The sequence below is a fragment of the Camelus ferus genome, chromosome 22 (genome assembly GCF_009834535.1).
Source record: "Camelus ferus isolate YT-003-E chromosome 22, BCGSAC_Cfer_1.0, whole genome shotgun sequence".
In the NCBI taxonomy this organism is placed as follows: domain Eukaryota; kingdom Metazoa; phylum Chordata; class Mammalia; order Artiodactyla; family Camelidae; genus Camelus; species Camelus ferus.
In genome coordinates, this window is record NC_045717.1 from 22,174,079 (window position 1) to 22,200,135 (window position 26,057).

The 26,057-nt window shown below is 60.3% G+C and overlaps 1 protein-coding gene and 1 long non-coding RNA gene across 5 annotated transcripts in view; one reads left to right on the forward strand and one right to left on the reverse strand.

Annotated features, from left to right (window-relative positions):
* Positions 1–112: 112 nt before the first annotated feature.
* EVI5L (ecotropic viral integration site 5 like) overlaps positions 113–26,057 on the reverse strand; it is a 31,734-nt gene continuing 5,789 nt past the window's right edge. Inside the window, exons 2-20 of one of the 4 annotated variants that reach the window (XM_032466257.1) lie at positions 20,933–21,116; positions 19,614–19,803; positions 19,021–19,245; positions 18,841–18,915; positions 18,082–18,207; positions 16,589–16,732; positions 16,324–16,413; positions 15,167–15,264; positions 15,026–15,086; positions 11,924–11,977; positions 10,992–11,024; positions 9,861–10,001; positions 6,907–7,035; positions 5,327–5,467; positions 5,094–5,249; positions 4,860–5,006; positions 4,681–4,776; positions 4,503–4,598; positions 113–380 (exon numbers count right to left, since the gene is read on the reverse strand). In XM_032466257.1, the coding sequence (XP_032322148.1) occupies positions 273–380; positions 4,503–4,598; positions 4,681–4,776; positions 4,860–5,006; positions 5,094–5,249; positions 5,327–5,467; positions 6,907–7,035; positions 9,861–10,001; positions 10,992–11,024; positions 11,924–11,977; positions 15,026–15,086; positions 15,167–15,264; positions 16,324–16,413; positions 16,589–16,732; positions 18,082–18,207; positions 18,841–18,915; positions 19,021–19,245; positions 19,614–19,803; positions 20,933–21,084 (2,262 nt within the window). In that variant the 5' untranslated portion in view covers positions 21,085–21,116 and the 3' untranslated portion in view covers positions 113–272. Of the gene's footprint in view, positions 381–2,846; positions 4,344–4,502; positions 4,599–4,680; positions 4,777–4,859; positions 5,007–5,093; positions 5,250–5,326; positions 5,468–6,906; positions 7,036–9,860; positions 10,002–10,991; positions 11,025–11,923; positions 11,978–15,025; positions 15,087–15,166; positions 15,265–16,323; positions 16,414–16,588; positions 16,733–18,081; positions 18,208–18,840; positions 18,916–19,020; positions 19,246–19,613; positions 19,873–20,932; positions 21,117–26,057 lie in introns of those variants that run through there. The other 3 variants (XM_032466258.1, XM_032466255.1, XM_032466256.1) reach the window with 3 other exon arrangements.
* Positions 9,978–11,942, forward strand: LOC116659106. Its single transcript, XR_004314415.1, has 3 exons — positions 9,978–10,115; positions 10,501–10,572; positions 11,144–11,942. It is a non-coding gene; the product is annotated as an uncharacterized LOC116659106 (long non-coding RNA).

A 26,057-nucleotide genomic window follows, 5' to 3' on the forward strand; every position in this document is an offset into this window, starting at 1 on the left:
CGCAGTCGCAGACTGAGGAAGCCCTGTTGGAGCTGACGGCGGGGCTGTGCAGGGCTGGGCCAGGCTGTGCTGGCAGCTGTTCGCGAGCAGGTTGTAGCTCTGGTTGAAGGCCTTCCGTGCACTCCGCAGCCGTGGGTCTTTTCCACTAAGGACAGGGGTGCGCGAGGAGGGGCTGGGGTGCGACTGGACGATGCTGAGTCCCGGCCCAGCGAGGCGCACCCACCCGCATGCGGGAACGTAGGCTTTTTCATGCCCGGCTTCTGATGGAAATGTTAGGTGCAGGAGGGGCCCAGGTGGTGCTGCGCGACCAAGTGGATGAGCTGGGGCGTGGCCAGATGACCAAGCTCTCTTCCCACGCCAGGCCAGGGGAGCCGGCACTCCTGGGGGTAGGGGAAGACACGTGGGAAAGGTTTGCTTGAATCCCAGGAGAGGGTGAGGGGGCCCCTTCCTGAGGTCCTTCCTTACAGTGTGCACCCCCTTACTTTGCATGCCCTGGGGTATGGGAAGGAGATAGGGGTGGCCTGACATTGATGGCAATCTCAGGTCCCTCCAGAGCCTCCAACCAGGGTGCACTGCCTTCTGCTTGCCAAGGAGACTGCAATGCAAAGGGCAGGCCTGCAGGTGGGTCCAGAGCTCATAAAGAGGATTCCCTGCCTTCTAGGCAGACTCACTAGGAGGGGCCTGCTGGAAGGAGCAAACTCTCCCAAGGCTGGGTGGGAGATCGGGCAGTCCTCCCCTTGTCCACTCCTCTCCAGGTGCCCTCACCATGCCCCCCTGTGCCTCCCAACCTTGGGCTTCATCCTTCACCCCAACCTAGGGTGTCCTCCCCAAACCCCTCCAGCCAGGCATCCTTGCCTCTGCCCCAGAGTCAAGGGTCCTCACCAGAGCCAACCCATGTCTTCACTTGCCTCCCCCAGTCTGAATTCCTTCCCTTCCTCCCACAGTTCTGTCCCCCTGATCCTGGATCCCTCAAACCCCAGCCCTGGGCCCTCCTTCTTCCCAAGTGCCCCTGTGAGAAACACCCCTCGCCCTGGGTCTTCTTCCCTCCCTGAAGGTGTCCTGCTTCACACCAAGAACGATGAAGGCCTAAGGGGAACCACAATCCTCGGGCAGGTAGGACAGAGCAGAACCCTGTGTCAGGCCCTTAGCCCTGTCTCTGCCCCTAGACCCAGTCCCTGCAGTCCGTCCTGTAGGCGGGTTCCTGTCAGACACAAGTCGCTAAGTCCTGCCTGTTCACACCCAAGAAGTGCTGCTTCCCAATCTAGGGTCCGAAAAGAAATCGGCCCTGTCCCACTGGGACACCCCTGGGAGCCAAGTAGTGGCAAATTAGAGGTTTCCTTTCTAAGCTGGACCCCAGTGAGGAACCCAAGCGTCCTTGTTTCTAGAAGCTGAGACAAGCCCGAGGGTAGGGGGCTGACCCCTGACATGCTGGGCAGCCAGGACTCCAAGGCCAGCCCCTGAGAGAGAGCAGGGCAGAACCTCAGTTTCCCCGAGGCCCTGCCCATCCTGGGAGCCAGCCGGGTGTAGTTAGCCCATGGGAGCAGGAGAGGCAGACAGCAGCTATCAGGGCTCAGTGTTAAACCGGTGTGAGGTGTTAAGTCTGTGTGAGGGGAGTAGTGCATGGACCCCCAGGAGCCGCTGTGTGACAGAACACTAGGTGGGACTTGGCTGTCTTGGTGTATAACCAGTGTCATCCTCTGCTGCTCGGCAAGTATCAGGCATCAGAGTTGGTCCCACACTGGGTGTAGAGGGCAGGGCCTGGCTGGCATCTGGATGGGCCCAATTAATGTCTCCCCCTGAGAAGACCTTCCTTTGTCATCCCTGGCTCTATCCCCCTGCACTGGCTGGGACTCTGCCTCAGCTCCATGGGGAACCCCATGCAGGACACTGCCTCTCTAGGTCTTCTTCCCCCAGGGGAGCCCCCACTCACTGTCCCCGCGATCTGGTTCAGTTTTGTCTCTGCACTGACCCCCAACACTTCAGTCCATCTGATGGTGTCCCTGTCACCTAAGCCCTCCATGGCTCCCCAGTGCCCTCAGTTCAAAGTGGAAAGTTTCTCCTGACTAGAGAAGCCCCTTCCTGGTCTGGCCGTGCCCACACTCTCCTGTTCCTTCTTCACAGACATCAAGTGCCTCTTGCTGGTCCCTGCCATGTCTCTTCTTTATGCTTTTGCTCTGGGAAATGGGTCCCCCACCACCTCCTCCAGGAAGCCTTCCCTGATCTTCCTATACATTCACCTATTGGGCACTTGCCACACTTGCACCCAGGCTGAGCCCCCCTAGTGTCTCTCTTCCCCACTCTGCTTGGGACCCCTCAGAGCCAGGCAAGGAGCAGAGCACCCCAAAGGCCCCAGGAAGCGTGTGCTAAATGAAACTAGACCATGAATCTTCCTGAAGCCCCAAGACCCCTCATTCTTCCTGGTCTCTCAGGGGGAGGTCCCAGCTGAGTTGCTCAGGTAGGAAATCCTGCCTCCCCGCTCCCTGTCCTCACCATTGCCAGAGCCACCCTTCGGAAAATGCCATGCTCTAAGGCTCTGTCTATAAGTCTGACATCCTAGGTCCTCGGTGGCTTCCTCCAATACTGTCGCTTCCAACCCTCACATTTGGGCTCACGTGGAGCCCGGGAATGTCCTTTCCTCTCCCATGCTGCACCCCCACCTGGGCAGCCTCTTTGGTCCCCCTACTGGCCTGCTATGACCTCTACCCCTGATACTCTTAGGCTGCGGGAGGCTCCCAAGGGCAAGGACAGCCTGCTGTCCTCCCCACTGCTTCACCGGATGAGGGGCTGGGGACCCATGCTGCTGGACCCACCCCCACCCCCAGGCCTGCCCCTCTCAGTGTCCCTTGTCCATGACTGTGTAAATACACTTTATTTTCCATCTTTCCCGCCTGGGCGACATGTGGAGTGTGAACAGGCAGTGTGCAAAATGATGGTGGGCAGTGTGGGGGGCACGTGGGAGAGCCCCTTGGATGCCCACCCTGGTCCCCAGGCTTTGTAACACTGAGGAGTGGGCAACCAGGAAGGGGGCACTGAGCATGGATCCCCACCCCAGGAAGCGCCAGGGATTCTGCTTGTGATGCTGCTCTAGGCTCTGGGAGCACCGAGAGGGTCATCCCGAGGGTCATGAGGCCCCAGGGGATCAGGGTCTGGGGGCATCGTTGGACTTTGGCACCGTTCTTGGTTCTGACTCAGCAGAGACCACGGGACCACCATGAGCAGGCATGGAGAGGCAACTCTGCTGAGAGACCTCCTCCCCTGGGACCAGGCCCTGGCCGGAGGGTGGGGCTGGGGACAGGGAAGGAAGGGAAGTGGAGGCTGGGGACCCCCTGGAGAACAGGCTAGCCTGGGTGGGAGAGCCCATCCATCACTGGCCAAGATGGGGTGAAGATGTGGGGCATGGCAGGGGTGGGGGTGTAGCTTCATTTCCTTACAGCTGCTCTGGCTCCCAAGAAGCAGGGGCAGACACTTCCCTGGCCCTTGCTGGTTCCAGTTGGCCACTCACCACCCCCATCTGGCCCTGCACACAGCAGGGGGGACTTTGGTTTCTGCTGCAGGGGCCACAATGCCTGCACCAGGCAGGAAAGCCCAGCCTGGCCATCTGTCCCCAGAGGCCAAGGGTTCCCAGGGCCAAGGTGGGGTGGTAACGTCCAGTCTAGAGCTGCCCCTTCTTCCTCAGACCTCCTCTAGCTCCTGGGCCCTTCCCAGCAGGGCGGTCCTTGTCCCAGAAGAAGGCTTGCTAGGAGAGGGGATCTTCCTGCTCGTCCAGTCCTGGGAGACCCCTGGGTCCTCCCCTGCCCTGGCTGTTAAGAGGGGCAGACGCTCCAGGTAACTGGGCCCAGAGGGGTATGGACCAAGATGGGTAAACACTGCTGAGGAGGGTGGCCTGGCCGGGGACTCTGAGGATCCTCAGACTCCGGCTCAACCCTCCGCGCCCTGCCGCGCTGGGCCTGGCCCTCGGGGTGGGCGGAACCACCGAGGGCATGGAGTTTGTTAAGTGCGGGCGGGCGGCCCGCGAAGAAGGAGCGGGCGGCGGCCCCCTGGCTCCGAGCACGCGGGGCACGGCCTCAGTTGTCCAGGCCCTGGCAATAGGGCGCGGCCAGCTCATCAGCGTCGCTGTCTGAGCTGCCCTCACTGTCCTTGGCCGGCCGCTCCAGACGGCGGAAGAAGCGTGCGTCGCGCGGGGACAGCGGGTAGAGCGCGTCCTGCAGCGCCGCGCCCACGCCCACGCCCAGCAGCTCCTCGTCGGACGACGGCAGCGAGTCCTCATCCAGATGCCGCGCCAGGCCGAGCCCGTCGAAGGCCAGCGGGTCCTCGAAGGGCGGCGGGCCCTTCAGCAGCCGCACCTGGGGCGGGGGACCCGCGCGCTGGAAGCGTGGACTTACGTCCCACAGACGGAGTCCGGCCTCCGGGCACCCGCCTCCCGCTCCCCGAGGCGCCGACGCCCGGCCCCGTCAACGTCAACGGTGAGGACGCCAGGGCCCTTAGGCCCCTCCCGCGCTCACCTCGGCCTTCAGCTCCTCGATCTGATCCTTGAGCTCTCGGATGTACTGCGAGGAGTCCGAGTGGTTCAGCTGGCCCTGGATGCGGCCCTCCTCCCTCTGCGGGCAGGCCGGGTCACGGGGCATCAGCGCAGGGCCCCGCCCCGGGCCCGGCCAGCCCCGGCCCGACCCCGGTGCTCACCTGGATCTCCAGCTCCGCGATTCGCTGCCGCATCTCGGCCACCGCCGCCATGCTGTCCGCCTCCCGCAGGCGCACGGCCATCACCTCCTCTTTGCTCTGGGGACAAGGGGGACAAGGCAAATCAAGGGGCGCGGCGGGCGGGGGCCGGGGCGGGGCCGCGGGCGGGGGGCAGGAGGCACCTTGCACTCGGCCTCCGCCTGCTTGCGGCGGCTTTCGCTGAGCTGCGTCTGCAGCCCCTTGTTCTGCGCCGCCAGGTACTGGAGCTTCTCCTGCAGCGCCGCTCGCTCGGCCTCCACGCGGTTCAGCAGGTTGCGGTGGATGTGGTCCTGAGGGCGGACAGGCGCGGGTCACGGCCTAGCCGAGGGGCCTGCCCCGGACGCCGAGTCCCCTCCCTGAGACAGGCCGCGGCCCACCTGAGTCTCGAGTTCCACCACGCGCTGCCGCAGCTCGCGGCCCTCGGCCAGAGCCTGGGCCTCGCGCAGCCGCACGCTCATCAGCTCGTCCTGCAGCTCGCCCAGGACCAGCTTCCGCGGGGACTCCTTCCAGCGGCCGCCGCGGGACAGATGGGCCTGCGCGGGGAGGTGGGCGGTCAGCCCCGGCTCCGGAGCCCCGAGGCCGCTTCGTGAGCGCCGGGCGAGGCCCTCACCTGCCAGGTGTCCGAGAGCTCCTGCAGTTGCAGCTTCAGTTCCCGCGCCGAGGCCACGGCCTCGCCCTCCCGTACCTTGAGCGCCTTCAGCTCCTCCTGTAGCCTCGCCACGTTGTTCTCGTCCGGCAGCGAGCTGTTCCTCTGCGGGGAGAGGAGCGGTCAGAGCTCAGCCGAGGTGTGCAGCCACCCGGCCCTTCCTGCAGGACCCATGCCCTGGCCCCCTTTTCCTCTGAGCCCTGCTTTGGGTCTCCAGGCTAGAGGATGCAACCTGGACCCCAGGATGCTCTGGGGGAACTTGGACCAGGCCCAAGAGGAGCAGACTCTGCCTATGCTGCCCCAGCCAAAGAGCCTGGTCTGTAAAATGGGTGTATTAACAGCACCTACTCTGGCAGGGCTGGCCTAGGGCTGACATCTAAAACGTGGTACTGCTAATAACAACTAGGCAGGCTGGGTGAGGGCAGGTGCTACCCACCTGGGCATCTGAGATCACCCCCTCTGGGCCCAGACCCTCCCCAGAAGGAGCTGAGAAGACTAGATTTTGACACCCATCTTCTTGGGGACGGACTGAGGGCTGGACTGGGCCCTGTCCTGGCCTCCCAAGAGCTCAGTGATGACAGATTTGTGCTACAGCCCCTTGGACCAAAAGCCAGCTCACTGCCCGAGGTTCTCGCTGACCTTTGTTTAGGTCTGGGAGTCGGGGAGGGTGGCAGATCTCCTGGGCTCACATTTCCCTCTGATGTGGAGGGAGGTGGGAGGGATGCCCAGCTCTGGGCGGGCTGACTGATGGGGATGGAGAGGCTGATGGCCCCACACAAGGCCACGGCAGAGACACCCAACTAGGGAGGGTACCCAAAATAGTGCAGCTTGGAGGTGGAGGGGCATGGCTTCTGCCCATGTGTGAGTGGGTCCTGCTGCCCTCTAGTGGCTGAGGCATCTCCCTTCTCCTGGAGGATCCATGGGAGTTCAGTCAATAGCAAGTCAGTGTGGAAGCAGCTGGGGAGGGACCAGGAGGCCTGGTGCCCCCTGCAGGGCTGCAGGTGGGAGAGGGGGGCCCCTAGTCGGCCCCCTAGGTGGTGTCTCCTCCAGGAGGGGGAGCAGCCCTGATGGGCTTGGGCCTCCGCCTTCCCTCCCCGTCTCTCCATCCTGGAACCTAGGGCCTGAGGGAGACACAACAGGTAGGATGGGCGATCCAGGAAGTCCATGAGGCCACCATGCTGCTGGCCCTGTGCCTGGTACATGAGGGCGAGTGTGCCCCTTGTGGAGTCGTGCTGCTTTGTGTGTGTGTGTGTGTTAGTATACCTCCAGGGCTTGAGAGGGTCTGGGGGTGAGGGGCCCAACTTCCCATCTGCCCAGACCCTGGTATGGAGACCACAGTGGAGGAGGCAGGGGACAAGTGGGCCAGGGAGGTGCCCTGGGTTCCTCGGGGGCTGCCAGGGCAGGGGATCTGACTCCCGGACCTGTCCTGCTGGCCCCCCTGGCCGCCCCTTCTCAGCGAGGGCCTGCTCATGCACCGGCCAAAGCACGTGTGGTACCCTCGCCTTCCTTTCCCCAGAGTTCCCCCCACACCCGCCCAGTCGCACCTTCTCCATGTCTAGAACCTTATCCTGCATCTCCCGCAGGGCGCCCAGAGTCTCCGTCTCCCGCAGCCGTGACTGCTCCAGCTCAGTCTCCAGGTGGGCCACAAAGTCCTCGGTGAGGCGTGGGTTATCCTGGGGGCAGGCAGAGGGCTGGGCTAGGCCCCAGGCTGCAGCGGGAGGTGGGCAGCCTTCCTGCCAGCCTCTGTGGTCCCCAGCCATGCCCCACCCCCTCCACCTCCAGGACCCCTGGGTGGAGAGAGGGTGAGGAGAAACCCTGGATCTGCTTCCGGGGCCTTCTGCCCTCTTGGAGGAGCTGATCTTGACAGGGGCCCTGATGTTCTGTGCCTAGGGGTCCTGGCACTCGTGCAGTCATCCGGGCCCAGCTTCCCTTCCGGGAACACCACACAGCGGGGACCTTCCATGGCCTCAGGATGCCCCCTGAGGGACACCAATGACTGGTTCCCAGGATCGTTGCAGGGAGGGTGGAAGAGCTCTCTGGAGGGCCCCTTCCTGCTGTGCGGTCCTGGCCTAACCACAGGGTGGGGGTTGTCTGGAGGTAGGGCTCAGGGCTCTGGCCCTCCTGCCCCTCTCTCTTTATCGGCCCCATCCTTTCCACCCCCTCACCCCCCACTGCCCACCACATTTCACAATGGTCGAGGATGGGGAAAGAGTTTGCCAAAACCACTTTCTCTCAGTGCCGGGGCTTCTCAGAAGTACCCTAGGGGGCCGCAGGGGTGATGGGTGCCACCTGGGTCCAATGAAGAAGACCTAGCTAGTGGGAGAGGGAAGCCCCTAGGGCTAAGCTGGGTCCGCATTTTGCTGCCCTGGTGGCTTGGCAGGACAGTTCTCAGGGAGGGTGTCCCAGCCATCCCCTCCCCCGGCTGCCACCCCCTTCCCCACTGGCCTCCTGCCTAACCGCCCAGGTCTGCTCGCTGCCTGGGACCTCTGTGGGCCTCGAGGCCCATGGCTGCCAGTGGCTCTCCCTGGGCCCAGATGAGATTGGGGCCTCTTCCAAGCTCTGCCAGGCCGCACCTCCTCCAGGGGCCTCTGGAGACGGTGCTTAAGGGCCTCACTGATGTGTACGGCACCACCCTCCTCTGCCTGCAGCGGCCTACTGCTGCACCCATCCCTGCGCCGGGCCCCAAAGGCTGGAGCGCAGAGGTGGCAGGTGAAGTCTCTCATGCCTGTAAGGGGCCACCGTGCCATGGGTGGCACTAGCCCAGCCTCAGATTTCCCATTGGCCTTGCTGCTTCAGAGCAGGTGGGGCTCCAGCACCGGAAGTCGAGGGGCAGGAGGCGAAGCAGGTGAGAAACGGTGACGTTCTGCCTCCCTGTCCCCAAGAGCAAAGAATCAACTCACGTTCCTCAGTCCAGGCCTAGGTGAGGGGGCCCTCCTCAGCAAATGACCCTTCCTTTTCTCCACCCATTGTTTCTTGAACACCCTATGGTTTCTCCAAATCAGAGACCCCACCTCACTGCCAGGCTCTGCTGGGTTCAGCCCCGGATTGCAGGGCACCAGGGAAGCCTATAGCATCCTCCCCTGCCGCTCCAAGGTGTGTGCTCGGGCATGCATGCTGAGTTTGGGGGCTGCAGCTGCTGGTGGGTCATCACATCAGGAAGGCAGCCTACTGGGTACAGCTGAAGGAACGTTCTGAAGGCCCTCTCTGGGAGAAGTGGACTCTTGACAGTGCTCCAGCCCATGGGCCCTCCCACCACCCATACGGAGCTCATGACCCCACGAAGACTTGGCCAGCCCCCTCCCCTCGTCCTTCCAGCTCAGAAGGCTGGGCACAGACCAGACTCTTTTGAGGGCAAAGTGCTGGGCACTGTAGGAGGGGGGCCTGCTCCCTGATCCCAGCTCCTACCCTGCATGGCTGGCCCCCAGCAAAACCCTGAACCATTTAGAGTCCCCCTGAAAGTTTAGAGCCGCCCTCAAACTGAGTTCCCCTGCCAAGTTTATCATTACTCTCTCTAACCAGAACTTTATTCCGTTTCTTATCCCACCCCTTCCCCCCTCAGGTTGAGGAGTTTCAAAGAAAAGGGGGGATTGAATCTGAGCAGGACCCAGTGGGGCTTCCCCTGAGTTCCACAGAGCAGACTCAAGCAGCAATAGAGTCATAGGACACCAAGTTCCCCCTGAAGGAGTAGACAAAACTATCTGACCCAGATCTTTGAGTCAGTCTGTAGAAACTAAGACCCTTGCTCAGGTGGATGATGGTGACTACATGCTGACCACCAGCACTTAGTCCCCAGACTGGCTGGAACCAGAAGGGTGATGACTGAGATTCCTGAAAGCTCAGCCTGTTACCTCAATGCCAACCAATCAGAAGAAGATCCATGAGCTGATCTCGCAGCCTATGACCCTCTCCCATGAAGCTGCTGAAAAACCCTTGTCTAAAAGCCATGAAGAGTTCAGTTTTTTTGAGCGTGAGCTGCCCGTTTCCCTTGTTTGGTGCCCTGCCATAAATGCTGTACTTTCCTTCACCTGAACCCAGTGTGGGTAGATTGGCCTTGTGCATGTCAGGGGAGTGGACCTGGGTTTCATTTGATAACAGACCAACAGCCCTTCAGATTCTGGGGAGACACCAGGGCTCCTCCAAGGGACCATAGCCCCATCAGTGGAGGGAGAGGTCCCTGCAGGGACAGCCTTGTCCCAGCGGCCCTTGAGGGGCCGGGGAGGCTGACTGCCTTGCTCTCAGTGTGGTAGGCCAGACACCCCACTGGGTGGTGGGAAATAAAAACCACAGGATCCTCTCCTCCCACACCAGTGTGGGGCTGCTTGCTGCGGCGGGGCTGGGGCAGACTGCATTCTGCTCTGGGCTCCCCTGTCCCCAGGAAGGAACAAGATGGCCAGGTGCTGAGGCAGGGGTGATTTGGAGCCAGTTGCTCAAGAGCCCGGCAAGTAGCCTGGTGGGGGCCTGGCCTTGCCCTGGGGGCCCCACCCACCCGGCTGGGTACCTGCTGCTCCTGCAGCTGCCGGATGGTGCTCTGCGCCTTCTGCAGGTCCTCGGCCGCTGAGCTGCACTGCTGCCGCACCACGGCCAGCTCCCGCTTGATGACGTAGTTCTCCTCGGCCTCCTGCGCTCGCGTCACCTGCCCCTGAGCACAGCGAGGACGGGGGTGCCGTGACCCTCTGCTCACACCCCAGGCTCTGCCTTGGGCCCACCTCAGGGGAGGCCCAGAGAGGATGGAGGCGGAGCAGAAGGAAGAGGGGTAAGGCCTCCCACACTCAGAGCCTGGCATGGGGTGCTCCACAGGGCCGGGGGACGTGGGTGGGAGGCAGGCAGGAACAGGACACCAGGAGGAACCTGGAGGGACCCACCCGCCCCGGGGCCCAGGCTCTGGCTCTAAGCCTCTTATTCAGGGCAGATGGCACAGCAGAGGCCGAGCTCTGCTGGTGACCATGGAGGTTGGGGGGTGCAGCCAAGGGACCAGAGGCTCAGGGCTGGCTCCTCAGGGCCAGGCTGGGAGGTGGAATACATCTCTCCCGGGGCCTTCTCCAGCCCCAGACCCTGGGACTTCCAACTGCCTAAGGCTAAGACTTGCCCCCCCCCAGCCTCATCCCCTCACCCCACCCAATTTGGGCCCCGCATTCCAGGCTCGGAGCCACCAGGTGGCAGGCAGAAGCTTCCAGATAAAGCCATTCAAGATAAGGCAGCAGCAGAAGCAGGTGAGTGAGAGATGGCAGGCCTTGCAGGTAGGAGCCGAGAAGAGCATAAGGGGCCGGAAGGGGTGCGTGTGTGCACGCGCGCGTCGTGTGCATGGTGCGCGCACGCGTGTGTGTGTGTTGGGGGGAGTCTCAGCCGTGCGCACACCAGGGCCTGTCGCTGATGCACCCTCAGGGTCCTGGAGCCCTCCTGGGTCCCCACCTTTGTCCCCTGGAGGGAGGAAACTCTCTGTGCGTGTGCGCGTTCATACGCCACACGCACACCCCCGCCCCCGAGGGAAGCCTCTGTCTCCCCTGAGAAGCGGTCCCCAGCCGCCCCCATGCGCAGCGCCAGGCCGGCCCCCCTCGCCCCGGCCAGGGGAGAGGCGGCCCGGTGGTTGTGTGCGGACCGGGAAGGAGTGGGAGAGGGAGAGCTACGGTACCTGGATTAACCTATCAGCCAGAGCAGCGCTCTCCTACCCGGCGGAGGGGTTCCGAGCGACAGGGGGAGGAGGCAGAGCGGAAGGCGCGGGGACAGGAGAGGGGGAGAGACAGACAAGAACCACTCGTCACTAATGCAGTGGACTATCTCTAGAAGCGGGGAGAGAGGAGTGAGACCGGAGAACCAGAGAACCAGCAGGAGAGGACCCGGAGGAAGACCAAAGCCAGAGCCAGCTCCGTCCTGAAGAGGGATCTGTGTGAGCAGGCAGGGCAGTGCCACCCCGCTGCGGGCCACCGGGCTGGGGCCCCGCTGGGAAGAAATGCATTGGCCTCCTTTCCTGGGAGGGTGATGGGGGGACGGAGGTGGCAGCACTGGGCCGGGTGAATGCATTTTAATTGGGAGGCAGAACAAGAATGGAGGCTTTGGGGCAAGAGCAACAAATTCCACCTACTCCCTGTGGTCAGTGGAGGGTCAAGTGTGAGAATGAGGGGTGAGCTGGAAGTGGGCCCCTTCATTTCTATTCCAATCTTTAAAAACAGGTTGGAGGCTAGTGTCGAGGCTATGGGACCCCCTCCATGGTGCTGGTAGCAAGGCCACCCCTTCCTTCTCCACCTTTCTTTGGAGGATGAATTACATTTCCAGGGCACCTACTTCCCGTACCCAGGCAGCCTGGTGTTTGCAGTTAGTGGGGTTATAACTCAACCTTCACCCCCAAGCAAAGTTTCCCCATGGCCCCCAATTTATATGGCTGCCCAAATCAAAGTGGGGCTTGTGGCGGGATTTACACTGGGCTCCTCAGAGCCCGCCAGGTCAGGGCGGGGCCGGCACAGAGACGGGGGAGTGGGGGCAGATGGCTGACTGGCCCTCTTGCTGCTGGGTCCTGCCTGGGGCTCGGAGGGTTCAGTGTCACAGGCTGGTGGCCATACCCCTCACCTTCTCCAAGGTCTCAATCCGCTGCTTCAGGAGCCGGTTCTCTGTCCGAAGCCTCTACGGGGTTGTGGGGAGAGGGGAGAGCATGTCAGAGCCAGCCTCCTGCTCCAGTACACAGTGAGGTTTGTCCCCTCAAGGCCAGGCGCCCTCCAGGCAGGAGGCGTCTAAAGTTCTGGGTGAGTGATTGCAGAAGACAGTCAAGGCCAATTCCGTTCAGAGTGGCCCACTAGATTAGATATATTTATGTTTTCAAAACAAACCTTGGTTCATTAAAAAATAATATGATCACTGTTGTGGATGTGAATGGTGTGCTGGGGGCTGGGTGGTCAGCTCCCGTGCCCCCCTCCGATGTGTCTACCCCAGGGTTAAGCCTGTCAAAGGCCAACCTCACATGACGCCTACCAGGGGGCAAAGGACCCTGGGTTTGGAGGGAGGCTGCTATCAGATGGCCCCCACCCCTAACTACTTCCCTTTGAGCCCCAGGGTTAAATTCTCAGAGGACAAACTCCTCTCTGAGTCTGAGTCCGGCGGGAGGGAGCCTTGCTGAACAGGCGCGCTCCCGTCAGCTGGACAGCTACATTTCTGCAAGCCACTGAGAGCCAGCTGTACCCAGCAGTTGTCACTCCCCACTCAGGAGTTCTGGAGATGCTCTCCCCTGCTCCCACCCTCCCTCCTGTGCTGGTGGTTCTGGTTAGATATCTGTGGTTTTCGGTTCCCCTGCAGCCTTTTGGGGAGCAGGGGAGGTTGACATATGCCTTGTACCTAGTTTCTACCGAAGTACCCCTTAAGAAGTAGGTACAGAAATGGTTTTCATCAGCAGATTAGTGAGGGGCCTGCTTCCCTGTGGATCACAAAGAACATTGCCTAGTTTCTTCCGGGGAGAAAAAGGTGATGGAAACACCCGGAACATTCCCAGCAAGCAGCTGTGGTCAGAGATAATCGCAGACTTGGTGGATGGTCACTGACTCATGGTGGAGTCAGTGGGAGGGGAAACTTGAGGGAGAGGAAACTAGCTGGAATCAGGCAGTGTTTGGCCTGAGCCTCCCAGCTCACTGGGGTCAGAGCTGTTTCAGGCCCCGGTCTCTGTTCCTCATCGGGACCCAGGACCAGAGTCCTGCCCCCTGCCCCCTGGATTGCCCTGCCCCCTTTCTGGCCTCAGGGCATTGAGGCACAAGCACAGCCATCCTTGGAGGAGCTGGATGTGCCGACCAACAGCTCTCCTGTCTCCTCTCACTCTAAAGGGAAAGTGAGAGCAAGTGAACAAGGACCATGGGGTGGGGGGGCTAATCACATTATTTAAAATACTAATACTAATCACATTATTAAAATTTTTTTTCTTCTGTATCTTTGAGTCTTGACATCCTGCAGCTTTGCTAATCCTGGAGAGACTGCCCCTCCCAGGGTTAGTTAATTCCTAGGGATGGTAAACGACCTGCCTGCTAGTTTGCCTTCCACATGCAAACCAGCCAATCCAGAGCCCAGGCCCCTATCACCTCCCTTATCTGACACTCACACACCAAGCCAAAATTTCCCCTGCCCTGTTGTCCCAGGGCAACTAGGAACCACTTCTATAGCTCAGAGCCCCTGAAATTATTCAAATGAGCCAATCTCAAACGTGCTCAAACTACCTACCTCACCCTACCCTGCCTTACCCCTCCTTTCCTGTGGGAATCACAGTAAAGACTCTCACCCATGCTTTGCTCTTCACTCTTTCTGCCTCCTGACGCACCCTCGTACCTCCCTGTGTGGCCCTGTGTGCAGTGGTGTGCCCCCTCCCCTTGGGAACTGTGAGTAATAAACTCTTCTTTCAAAGGCAGTCTTCTCTGTGTCCGTCACAATCACCATGCCTGATTAAAACAAATCCCAGGTACATTTTAAAATAAGCTAAAGGTGAAAGCAAAGGGCAGGGCCAGGGGAGAAAGCATCTGCCCTGCCCTTGGGCACCCAGGCTCCTCTCCGGGGAAACTTCCAGGCTGGGCAGGTGGTCTCCGGGTCTGCTGTGTCCCTGCTTACTGCTGAGCCCTTGTGGTCAGCAGGTGGGAGCAGGCCCTTGTCCGTGCGTGAGTAAGGCACGCGTACGTGTTTGGACTGGTGCCTCAGTGAAGCTGCCATTCTTGACAAAGGGAATGGCTTAAAAGTTTAGGGCACAAAATTATTTCTGGAAAACCTACAAAGAGGGTCCAGACAATGATGCCCTCTTTCCCCACTCAGGTACAGGGGGCAGGTGACCTGGATTCTAACCTAGGTTTCTAGAGGAAGTAAGGATGATGATGATGGTGGTGGTTAATAATAATAGTAGTAGTAGTAATAATAATAATTTGACCAGAGAGCAAGTGTCATCCCCATTTTGCAGAAGGGGCACTGAGGCTCAGAGAGGTGAATTCACCTTCCTGGCAGGTCACACAGCTGGTCTGTAGCAGAGCTGGGGTCTGTGGGACTCCAGTCCCAGCCACTGTGGGACTCTGTCCCTGAAGAGGACAGAGCCAGGCTGTGTTGAGGTTTGTGTTTGTGTCTGTCCCCCAACCCCTACTGGACTAGGGGCCCTCAGTCTCTGCTGTGACTCTGGCACACAGTAGGTGCTCAATAAATGAATGTTGAGTCAATAACCAAAACCATGGCTGGAGGGATGAGAGCAGGAGGAGGACTGGATTCAGAGGCTCTGCAACCTCAGGAGACTTTGTGATGTGTAAGAAATGTCTATTTGGTTGTTGTTGTGGTCCTGGCACAGAGCTCCTAAAACCCTGGGCATTTCCTCAGTGAGAAGAGGAATAAAGGTGTCTTTTGTTACCTCGGTGAGGTGGCTGTTGGAAAGCCCCCAAGTCACCTCAGGAAGGGGCTGGTTGCCAGGTGACGCAATCTTGTGATTAGAGGGTTGGAACCACCGGGGAAGGGCGAGGGCTGGAGGCTGACTCGCTGCCTGCCCCGGGGACCTGTCCTTAGTGCTGGGGCACACCCTGGCTCACACAGGGCCTGGAGGTGAGTGAACACCCCCCCCCCCCACCAACCTAAGCATCGCGGTGTGCAGCCCGCTCAGGGAAGGGCTGCCCTCTAGTGGCCGCTGAGGGGCTCCTGAGGGCACTGCGTCTGGTCTGGTCCTGGACTCACCTTGATCTCTATCTGCTCCTCCATCTCCTTGCTCTTCATGGCCGCATACTCCTTCTCCAACCTGCAGGGGGAGGGTGGATGTGCTCACTGTCCCATCCTCAGGGACCCCTTCTACTAGCACCCCGGCTGCCTGGTACTGACCTCTTCATCTTCTTGGGGTTGTACTTGACCTGGTAAGCCTTGAGGATCAGCTTGTCCGGGCAGCTGTCGAACTGATGGGGGATCACCCTCTGGAAGTACTGTGGGGACACAGACGGTCACCGACACACAGGCCTGGGCCACCTAGGGCCACTTGAACCCCCACTGCACCCTCCTTCCTGGGAGGAGGGTCTGCTCAGGGTGTCACCATGACCTCAGTGCAGGGCCTACCTGCTATGGGCGCTCAGCCTGCTCAGGACAGCGGGCTTTGGGAGCTCCTGAGGGCGAAGGCCAGGGGTGGGGCGGGGGGTGGGGTCTGAGCACAGGGGGCCTTCAGGAGGGAGACATGCTGCTGCCCCAGGGCAGTGAGAGGAGGCAGAAGAAGCTGAAGGATCAGGGTGGTGGAGAGGAAGTTGGAGGGAAGACCCCTCTGTGGTCTGCCTGCTTGCCAGTGGCCCCTGGAGCCTCCGCAAAGAGTTAAGTGCAAGCTGCCAGTGGACACAGCTTGTGGCAGCTCGGGGCCAGGCTGGCTCCTGCTCCCCAGCCCAGCTGGCCCCCTCTGGCAGCTGCGGACAATGGATGCCCGTGTTCGTGGACACAACCATGGCCTTTGTGCATTCTTCCCTGAAGCACCAGCTGGAGGACGCTGGGAGGGGGCAGGGGCCTGCATGATGGGGACATGGCGGTGAGAAGCAGGCTGGCCTCCTCTCGGCAGGCAGGGCAGCTGAAGCAGGCCGGGGCGGGGCAGGGCCAGAGACTGTCCCAGACCCCTCACTCCCTCCTGTGCCCTCGCCCCGCCTGGCTGCTGGGGCTGAAACCACACCCAAGGCCTCCTGGTTTGCTTAGTATTACTGTTTGCCACATTAGGCTCTGGGGGACCCAGAGCTGGGAGTAGGGGAGGGGCACCTCCCAGAGCTCGGCCTGGGCCTTCCTCTCTCCCGCTGCAGGCTGCTGGCCCTGGACTGTATCTGGCAGAGCCTGAGGCTCCTCGGGGCCCACGCTGGTCCTCTATGGAGACCTCAGGGTGGGGAGGAGCAGAGGTGATGGGAAAGGATCAGGGTGCTCAGGAACTCCAGGGTGTCCCCATCTCTCAGGATGCTCCACCTGCCCAGGTGCCCCCGCTGGGGGCATGCCCACCTGCCCTGGCCCTCCTGGCCCACCTGGGACATCCCCTCCATGTCCAGCTGCATCAGCTCCGTCTGGTTCACCTGCAGGAGGGCGAGGCCCACCCGGAACACGATCTCCAGACCCTGCAAAGGCAGCGGCAGGGGCAATGCATCTCTGGTCCTACGCTCCCAGGGAGTCCTCTGACCTTTCCCAGAGCTCCCGCCCATCCTCGGCCTGGGCCTGGTCCTGAATCATTCCCAGTGAGGATGTTGATCACCCTATCCAGAGCGGCCAGGAGAGGGAGGGTGGTGTCCTCACCTCGTACATGAAGATGTCAAAGATACGGGTAGCAACGGGCAGCGGGAATGTGGTCAGGAAGAGCGTGAGGAACCAGGAGGAGGCGTACATGGACGTGTGGAAGCTCTGGGAGCGGAAGTGGGTGTTCAGGTCCGGGAGCTGCTCCTGGGGGTTGGGGAGGAGGCCAGGCACTGTGAGGAGGGCGCTGGGTGCAGCTGTCAGCACTGCTATCTAGAAGTGCTGGGCCTCAGTGCCCATACATCTGGGAGCCTTCCCTGATCTGCCCTGGGCAGCCCTTGGCTCCCTTCCTTGGTGTGTCCTCAGCACTGTGTCTGGGTGGGGCAAGAGCACCCCAGAGCTCTGAGTAGCACAAGGTGGGGACACAGGCAGGGGTGGCAGGAGTAGCAGCAGCTTGTGGGTGCTGGGTGCCCACCCAGGGCAGGCACTGGCCCAGCTGCTCCTGGGATCCTCACCACTTCTCCGAGAGTGAGCTTCTGAGGCTTCGGGGGGTTATGTAACTCCCCAAGGTCACCCAGGGGGCAACAGGGAAGGGTGGTGTGAGCCATCGCCTCTGTGTCCACTCCTAGCACCCCTCCCCTACAGCGCTTTGTGCCCAAAGTGCTCAAAGGATGCTCAAGGCTGGGGCTTCCGACACTGGGAAGTGACAGAAACTGGGGAAACTAAGGCTAGAGAAGGCGTTAGGACCTCCTGGATGTCCTTCACTGAGCAATGGACACTCAGGCTGTCCCCCTGCCCACCCTGGGCTTCCTCCTGGACTTAGGGACGCTCTGGTGGCATCTGGCTACTTCACCATGGGAGCGCCGGGTTACCCAGCCCACTGTGCAATCGCTTCTTCTCTGGGGGCCCGGGCCCCTTGCCTGCCAGCACTACCGGTTACCACGACCAACAGCACCTCCACGTCCTCTAGGCCTGAGGAGGGGGGCCTTCACCACCAGGCACACCCTGCCCACTGTGGTGCAGAGCTGCACAGCCCCACCTGCAACTGGCTTCCAGAACAGGTGTGTGTGTATGTGGTGCGCGTGCGTGTGCATGTGTGTGTGTTGTACATGTACACCAGCTCTGTCTGCCAGCCAGGAGCTGGCCCTGCGGGGGCTGCTATTTATAAACAGGCGGCTGCGGCTCTCCAGTAATCAGCAAAGACAGGCAGACAACACTTTCCCTCCTTCTCCACCCCGGGGAGCAGACAGGAGGGGACCGTGGGTGTGTCTGAGCCATCCCAACCGCTCCATCCCGGCCCTCGTGGCTCTGGGATGCCCGCGCTCTCTGGAGCCCCCGCTGTAAGGGGCTGGCCCCTGCCCAGTCCCTCAGAGCATCCTTCCCACAGTGCTATACTGCCCAGGGGACTAGAGCCCCTTTCTGAGCTGGAACGCCTGGATGTGACTGCTCAGGCCTGGAATTTTCAGAGACTTGCTGGGATGGCTGAGGTGAGCACCCATGGGTGCGAGCTGGCTGAGAGGAGTGGGTGGGTGCCAGCTGCCCCTGCCCCCGCTCACCTGTAGCATGTACTCAAACTGGTAGATGCAGAGCCCCAGCTCGGCCATGCTGGGCTTGAAGAGCTCCCGCAGGCGGTACTCCTGCATCAGCCGCACGAACACACAGAAGGCCTCCTCCTCGGGCATCTAGGGGTGGGGGTGGGGGGTGTCTGTGAGCAGGAGTGGGGTGGGAGGGGGCACCTGCTTTTCTTCTTACGGTTTCTCCTCTTTCTGTTCCATTTACTTTTACTGAACATGGACAGTGCCGGGCTGCCTGGAGCCCCTCATCAAACCTCTGGTAAATACTGTCCCCTTGCTTTACTGATAGGAACCCTCCCCAGGCTGAAGTCGCCTGTGGAAGGCTGCCTGGCAGGTAAGAGTGGAGCTGGGACTTGAACCCAGGTCTGGCCGCCTCCAGAGCCCACAGTGCAGACATCCTCCAGTGCACTCCCAGCCGTCTCTGTTCTCCCGCTCCTAAGCCTGCTGGATTCTCTGGAGGAGACGCCCAGCCCCACAGACACCACACTGGCTGACCTAAGCCTCCCACCTGAGACTCTGGAGGGGTCCAACCCCGGGAGGTGACTGAGTAGGTCAGTCTGCACCTCCAAGCCTGGGACAGGACAGGCGTCCGGCCCTCTCTGCTCACCCACTGGGGGCTTGGCTGGGGACTATCAGAGGTCATGGGTGGATGGAGAGGGAGGCTCTGACCCTTCTGTCCACCTTCTGGGGGAGAGCCAGGATGGGCTGTGCCCTCCAAGAGCCTGGCCCCGGGCCACCTACCTGCATGAGGAGCAGGCCCACGATGAAGGCGCTGCCCTGGCAGTAGCCCACCTCCCGGTCCACCAGGGAGTACGCCTGCCGGGGAACACATGCGTGTCAGGGCAGGGTCCTGCCGGGCCCGGTGACAGCAGGCTGCCGGGGGTGGGCAGCACTTCTCTGTGCAGGGCTGGGGGGCGTCACCTTCATGACATTGAAGAGGACCTCCTGGCCCAGGCTGTCCTGGCCCTTGAAGAACTCGTGCTCCGGGTAGGTGCGGGCGATGTCCCTGCGGATCAGCTTCTCGCACGGTGAGGACATCTTGAGCAGCTCCGAGTACTGGTTCTTGACTGGCATGTCGGTGGCGCTGCACAGTAGCTGCCACACGATGGCCCGGAAGTGGTGCGGGATGCCTTTGCGGATCAGCTCCTGGAGACAGGGTGGCGGGGGGGAGTGGGAGGCTGGGCTGGACCCCATCCCAGCACCGCCTCCCCACAGCCACCAGGCCTGGCCTCTGAGGTCTGGCTTGCCCGCGCCTTGCCTGTAGCCCAGAGCTCAGCTGAGCCACCACACTGCAGACGGAGTCCACAATGAGGATATGCCACCCCAATCCAAGGTGGAACACGGTGGGCAGAGAGCAAATGGGTGCCTGGGACGCCAGCGCCTCCCCACATTCCCTCCTCTCACCCTGCCCTGGCCAGGCGTCCTCAAAGTGCCTGCGCACCTCCACTCCAGCCCCCGTGCTCTCGCTGGGGCCCCTGGCAGACCCTGCCCCCCAGCCCCACCGCCCCCGCCACCTTGAGCAGCTTCTCCTTCCTGCGTCGCCACTCCTCCCACTCATTGGCGATCCGGCCCCACAAGATCCATGTGTCCTCCTCCAGGTGGCTCAGGTTGGAGGAGGCCGAGGAGCTGGACACCAGTGAGGAGCCGCTGTTCCGCCGGGAGCCATTCATGGAACGCATGGACTTGGAGTCGGCTTCCAGGAGCCTGGGCGGGCAGGGTCAGTGGAGGCAGCTGGGCTGCAGGCGCCTCCCACACCGGCTCCTGGCCCTTCCTCTGGGACCCCAGGGATTGGGTCTCAGTGGTTCTTCCCCTATGGCACTTGCTGAGTGACCTCGGCCCATGCCCTAACCTCTCTGAGCCATGGTCCTGATCCCTGGACCCCTGGAGAGGCTACCATTCCCGTGTCTCGTTCTGTGGCCAGCACTGGGCTGAGAAGCATGTGGATTAGCTCATTTAATCTCGTACCAACCCTGTGGGGCAGATTTTGTTCAGGTCTATGTTTACAGACAAGTTGCAGAGAAGGTAAAGCTGGCTGGGGGCACCAGCCAGCAAGGGCCTGTACTGACCATGTTTCCGGTGCACTGACATCTGGGAGATGTCCCTGACCTGGAGACAGCTAAGGACTCGCCTGCCAGTGAGCCCTTCATGTGCAAACCAACCAATCCAGCACCCACAAACCAACCACCTCTGTTATCAGGCTCTTGCATTCAGGCCACTGTCCCTCAGCCTCAGTCACCTCAGGGCCAGGCGCTCGACAAATAGGCCCAGCCCCTATGCCCTGAGCTTGCTGAAATGATTCAAACTAGCCAGCCCTAAGCCCGATTACATTGCCTCACCATTCCTTCTTGCAGAAACTGCAATAAAGGCTCTCGCCCACATTTTTCTCATCCCCTCTGCCTCCTGACGGACACTGGTGCTTCCCCGTGTGGCCCCACCTGGTGTGCTGTGCCCCTCCTCTTGGGACCTGTGAGTAATAAACTGTCTTTCCAATGGCAGTGAACTCACCAAACCTGAGTAATAATACCACCTACACTTTAAAACAGGGGGAGGGCCGGGGAGAAAGGTGAGAAGGCCCAACCCCAGTCAGAGTCCTTATTTCTCCCTCCAACAAGGGCTAGATAAGTGAAGGCCAGACTCACTTGGCCTCACTTGGTACCTCAGGCTCCTCATCTGTTGGCAGGATGACAGGAGACATCCTTGTCAAGCCACTGATGGGAGGTGTTACTCTGCCCAGGGCTGGGCCTAGCTCTGAGTGTGAGGGGACAACTAGGAACTTGTTTGGGGCCCAGGCTGCACCCCAAGACCTCTCCCCATCCCTCGGGTCCCAACTTACCGGTTCTGCTCCTCGAGCTTGGCCAACAGCTCCAGCTCATCGGGGCTGAGGTTCTCAGAGTCGGAGGTGGGGGAGCAGGTGGGGGCCGACAGGGCCTCCTGGGACGAGGAGTCCGGGCTCAGGGTGGGACTCGCCATGGTGGGCAGGCTCATCAGCCGCGAGCAGGGTCAGGTCACAGCTGCATCTGGGGGCCAGAGATGTGTGTGGTCAGAACTGGGTGGCTGGCTCCTCTGGCTCTGGACCAACTGAGTCTGCTGCTCACCTGGACACTTCCTCACCCCGGGCTTCCCATCTCTGGTCTGCTGACCTGGTGCACCCCTCGTCCCCACACACCCTAGCCCAGCTGATGGCCTTGCTGGCTCCTTCTGTTCCGGATGCTGGCTACTGGGATCCCTGCCTTTGCAGTCCAGATGCCTGGATGGAGACAGGGGGCCATGGCCAGGCCTGAGCTGTCCTGCTGTCCCTGCCAAGCCTCAACTTGACACCCCTGAGTCTTCAACAGGGCCAGGGGCCAAGGCTCCCCCAACTCAGGGCCTCTGCTGGGACCCAGAAGTGCAGGTACCCCTGTTTTGGTGGCCCTTCCTGACAGCCTTGGTCCCTGTCCCTGGCTGTGGCCTTCCCTGGAGCCCTGCCTCAGCATCGGACCTTCCCTGTCTCATCAACCAAAGTGGGCTGCTGGCACAGCCAGAAGCAATTATTCTCTGCTGTTAATTGTCTGGTGCTGCCAATGGCCTTGGGCTGGGAAGCCAACGTGTCAGAGTGTTGGGAATCTGTGCTCTGGTGGCCGTAGGCCCATCTCTCTATTTTTCCTGGGGATGGTCTGGCCCCACCCTCCTGGGGGCTTTGGGGGCACTAGCCTCCCCACTTCTGCCAGCCGCAGGAGAGGCAGCTCAGCACTACACCAAAAGCAAGGGCTCTGGACTCAAATGGACCAGTGTCTGAACCATGGCTCCCCTTGGACCCCACCTGACCTGGCTCTGACTGCTCAGCCACAGAGGGGCCCTCACCCAGTTCCTGGAAAGGGGGCATCTGGTCCCTTAGGCAGCAGGAGGACAGTCACAGGATCAGCGCAGACCTTTTCTCACCTGCCTAGCACCCTCAGGTCGATGGGCACCTTCCCACAGCCTAAGTTCAGCCCCCAACCAACACCTGAGGGCCCACATGTTGGCTGGACTTGCCCTGGCCATGCACTTGGTTCTAGTCTCCTTCCCCTGTGCTGCCCTGTCATGGGAGGAAGGGGGGTGTTTTTCTTTCACCTTGTGGGGGGCCTTCTACCCCAGGACCCTGTGGCTCCCCAGGGCTGGCCCTGAGCCCCTGGCCTCTGAGGGCTCCCCGAGTTTGTTGGGCACCGAAGGCTCTGGCTCTTGGTGAATGGTACAAATTCTAGGCAATGGCTCCCATCAGAAACAGAAGACCTCTTCCTCCCATTGCCCAGCTGGCAGGGGACCACCTGCCCCAAATACCAAGCCAGGAGTTAATCATTCCTGAGAGAGGGGCGGCTCCGGGATCTCCTGCAGAGTCAAAGTCTGCGGGTGGCCCGGGGCAGAGACGGGCTGTGGACAAGAAGCGCTGAATTGGAGGGATCTGTCTGGGCAGGGAGGGGCTGGGAAGGCAGCGGGGCTTTCCCAGCTTCAGAGCTGGGAGACGGGGAGGAGGTGGTGGAGGCTCATCAGCACAGCTGGATTTGGGAAGTAGCAGGGGCCTCAGAGAAAAAGACCACACGTGGCTGGGGCTGGGGCCCACTGTCTCCTTGCTGAGCCCAGGGGACTTCAGAAGTGTGTTGCCTCCCCATCCCCTCCCCACAAAGAGCACAAGAGAATGGTTCAGCTCTGGATTTCTGGGCCCTCCACTAGCAGAGTTTGCTCAGATATTTATCACATATTAATGTGTATTTCATACCAGAGATAAAACTGATTCAATACCCAGGGCTGAAATCTGCAGTCTGAGAGGCAGAACCTCCTGATCCCTCAGGAACTTTGTCTTGACTCATCTTCAGGCTGTAAACGCTGCCCAGCCCTGGAAGCCGTCCTTCAGATGCAGGCACACAGGCACACGCACGCAGACAAACACTCCTTCACATTCACACACTCATACACGACTGCACTCCCACACACGACTGCACTCCCACACACTCACTCAGATACATTCACACTCCCAAACCATCTCACACACAGACACACTAATACACTCCTGCATGCACACACACACACTCTGAAACACTCACACACAATCACCCACCCATGGACTCAGATACACATTCTCACACACATTCACGCACTGTCTTCCACCCATACACACCCACACATGCTCTAACTGGCACACACTTGCACACACAAGTACACACACTTCCTACACTGACCAGACCTCACCACCCCTAGAACCGAGTAAATACAGATGGACATGGGGCCTGCTGCTACCTCAGCTCTGTGAGCGGCCCTGCCACCCTCTCTAGAGCTTCGTGACTCTTCCTGGCTCAACCCCTCCTTCCCTGGCGCCTACTGGGGGCCATCTGAGGGCCGGCCGATGTCCTAGGTACAAACATGTGGAGTGGAGCGAGGTGAGTGAGCCCCCACCTCCCCAGAGCATGCAGCCGTCCCACCCTAGCTGGACAGACACAAAGATGCGGAGACAAGGCAGGTCCCCTGGATGCTGGGAGGCCACTAGCCTCTGAGATCCTCACACAGATCCCCCAGGTCTGGGGTCCCAGACTCTCCATGGCCCCAACTTTAATGCCCTTTGCTTCTGCTCCACCTCAGCCACCCGAGAGGGGGTCCTGGCCCCTGTAGAGTGGGCAGTGGGCCACCAAACCCTGTCCCTGCTGGCTCCATATGGTGGCCCATGGCTGGTGAAGCTGAGTCAAGTCAGAAGGGTGGGAGGAGCCTGTGCTGGTCAGCTGGGGTCGGGGATGGGGGAAAGGTCCAGATGTTGGGGGTCTTCCAACTCCCTTTTCCTCCCATTTTGGACACTGCCAGTCATGCTTCCACCTTCGTGAAGTCCTCTCCCATCTCATTTCTGAGCAGCCAGACTCCTGGGCCTCCTCCTACCTCTGCCCTGGCTTCTCAGGCTCCCGCATGGTGCCCCTCCCTCCACAGGGCTGCCTCAGTCCTCATCCCTTCCTGGGCTAAGGTGATCTCACGCTCCAGGCTTAAATGACCAAATATATGTCAGTGATGCTGACACCCTTGTTCCCAGCTTTTCCTCTCTCCTGAGCCCCAGCCAAGATTTCCAACAGGCTCCTGAACATCTCCATCAGATCCCCCACCGGGGCCGGAATCACCACTGTCTGGGTCCCTGCTACTTCCGTGCCCTGCGCTGAGCCTGGCACCATGGGAAGAGTTGAGACATATTTGAGGAGCTTGAACCCACCTGCCTGCTCACTGATCAGTGTCTCCAGAGTGCCCACCAGGTCCCAAGCACCGTGCTGAGGGCTGAGGACTGCTGGGCAGAGAAAGACATAGACCCGGCCCGCCCTGAGCACATGGAGGGTAGAGACCAAGGAACAATCATCCAAACTTTCTATTACAGATTGAGAAAAACGCATGGAATAAAAGATAAGGAAGCGGGGGAGGGTAGAGCCCAGTGGTAGAGCGCATGCTCAGCGTGCACGAGGTCCTGGGTTCAGTCCCTCCTCTAAAAATAAAGAAACAAATAAACCCAATTACCTCCCTCCCCCACCAAAAAACCCCTAAATAAACAAATCAGTCTTAAAAAATTAAAAAAAAAAAGATAAGGTAGTGTGGAAAACAGTCTGGCGGTTCCTCAAAAAGTTGAAGAGTTACCAGGTGACCCAGCAAGTCTGCTTCTAGGTGTCTGCCTGCGAGAGTGGAAAACATATACCCAGCAAAAGCTGGACACGACCGCTCACGGCAGCATAATTCACAAAGGCCAAGGAGTGGAAACAATGCAAGTGTCCACTGACGGATGAGTGGATAAACAAAATGTGGCCTATCCATACAGTGGAACGTTATTTCACCATCAAAAGGAAGGAAACCAATGTGTGCCACAGCATGGATGAGCCTCCAAGACACGATGCTCGGTGAGAGGAGCCAGACACAAAAGACCACAAGCGATGTGATTCCATTTATGTGAAACGCCCAGAACAGGTACATCTCTAGGGACAGAGGGTTGACTAGTGCTTGCCAGGGGCTGGGAGAAACTGGAGAAACTGCTCACGGGATTTCTTTTTGGAATAATGAAACGTTCTGGAATTAGACAGTTGCATGGCTTTGTGAGTACACTAAAACTCACTGAACTGTTCACGTGACAGGGCTGAATTTTTCTGTTATGCGAATGATAGCTCTATTAAAAAGGTGATAAGGGATGGGTGGGCGGGTGGAGGAACAGTGGGGCAGGAGCGGCGGGGAGGGGTGTGACTCCAGAAGGGACGAGAGGATTCTGCAGGGGCCAGGCCCCCACGGGGCCTTGCGAGCTACGGCGGGATCCCGAGTGGGCTTGCACTTTTGGAAAACCCTCCTGGCTCCTCAAACTCAACCCCTCCTGACTTAAGCTGGCCCCTCTTCCTGCCACAGGCAGGCCTACCTGGGTCCAGGGCAGTCTGCTGCTACCCTCCTCGTGCTTGCCTAGAAGCCTTCGGCTGTGCCCAGCTTCAAGGTGGAGGCCCAAAGTTTCTGCGTGGTGCATCCAGCCCGGCCAGCCTCGCCTCCTCCTGCATCGCAGGCCAACCACACTCAGCCCTCCAGGAGCACCTGTTTCTTTCTGTCTTTGCACATGCTGTTCCAACTGGAAGGGCATTCTTCAAGACCTGGTTTGAGTATTTGTGTGTGTGTGAAATCTTTCCTGTGTGTGAAACCCTACTGTGCTGGGCCACTTCTCTCCCCTCTTTCCCTGAAAATTCCTATCCCCTGCACCCCAGCCCAAGACACATTCTATGGCAACTCCTTCTCTACACGCCTGCCTGCCCTACTGGGTCATGACCATTCTGGGGGGCCAGGACCTATCTTCTTAATTTTCTACTCCAAGCCCCTAACACTGCATCTGGCAGTCAGGAGGTGCTCATTCAAGGTCTGTGGAATGAACAAAGAAAAGAATCTCTGTGCTGCTCAGCCAAGTGATCAAGGTCAGCATCAACAGGGCTAAGTCATGTTGAGAGTGTGTGCCCTTGGGG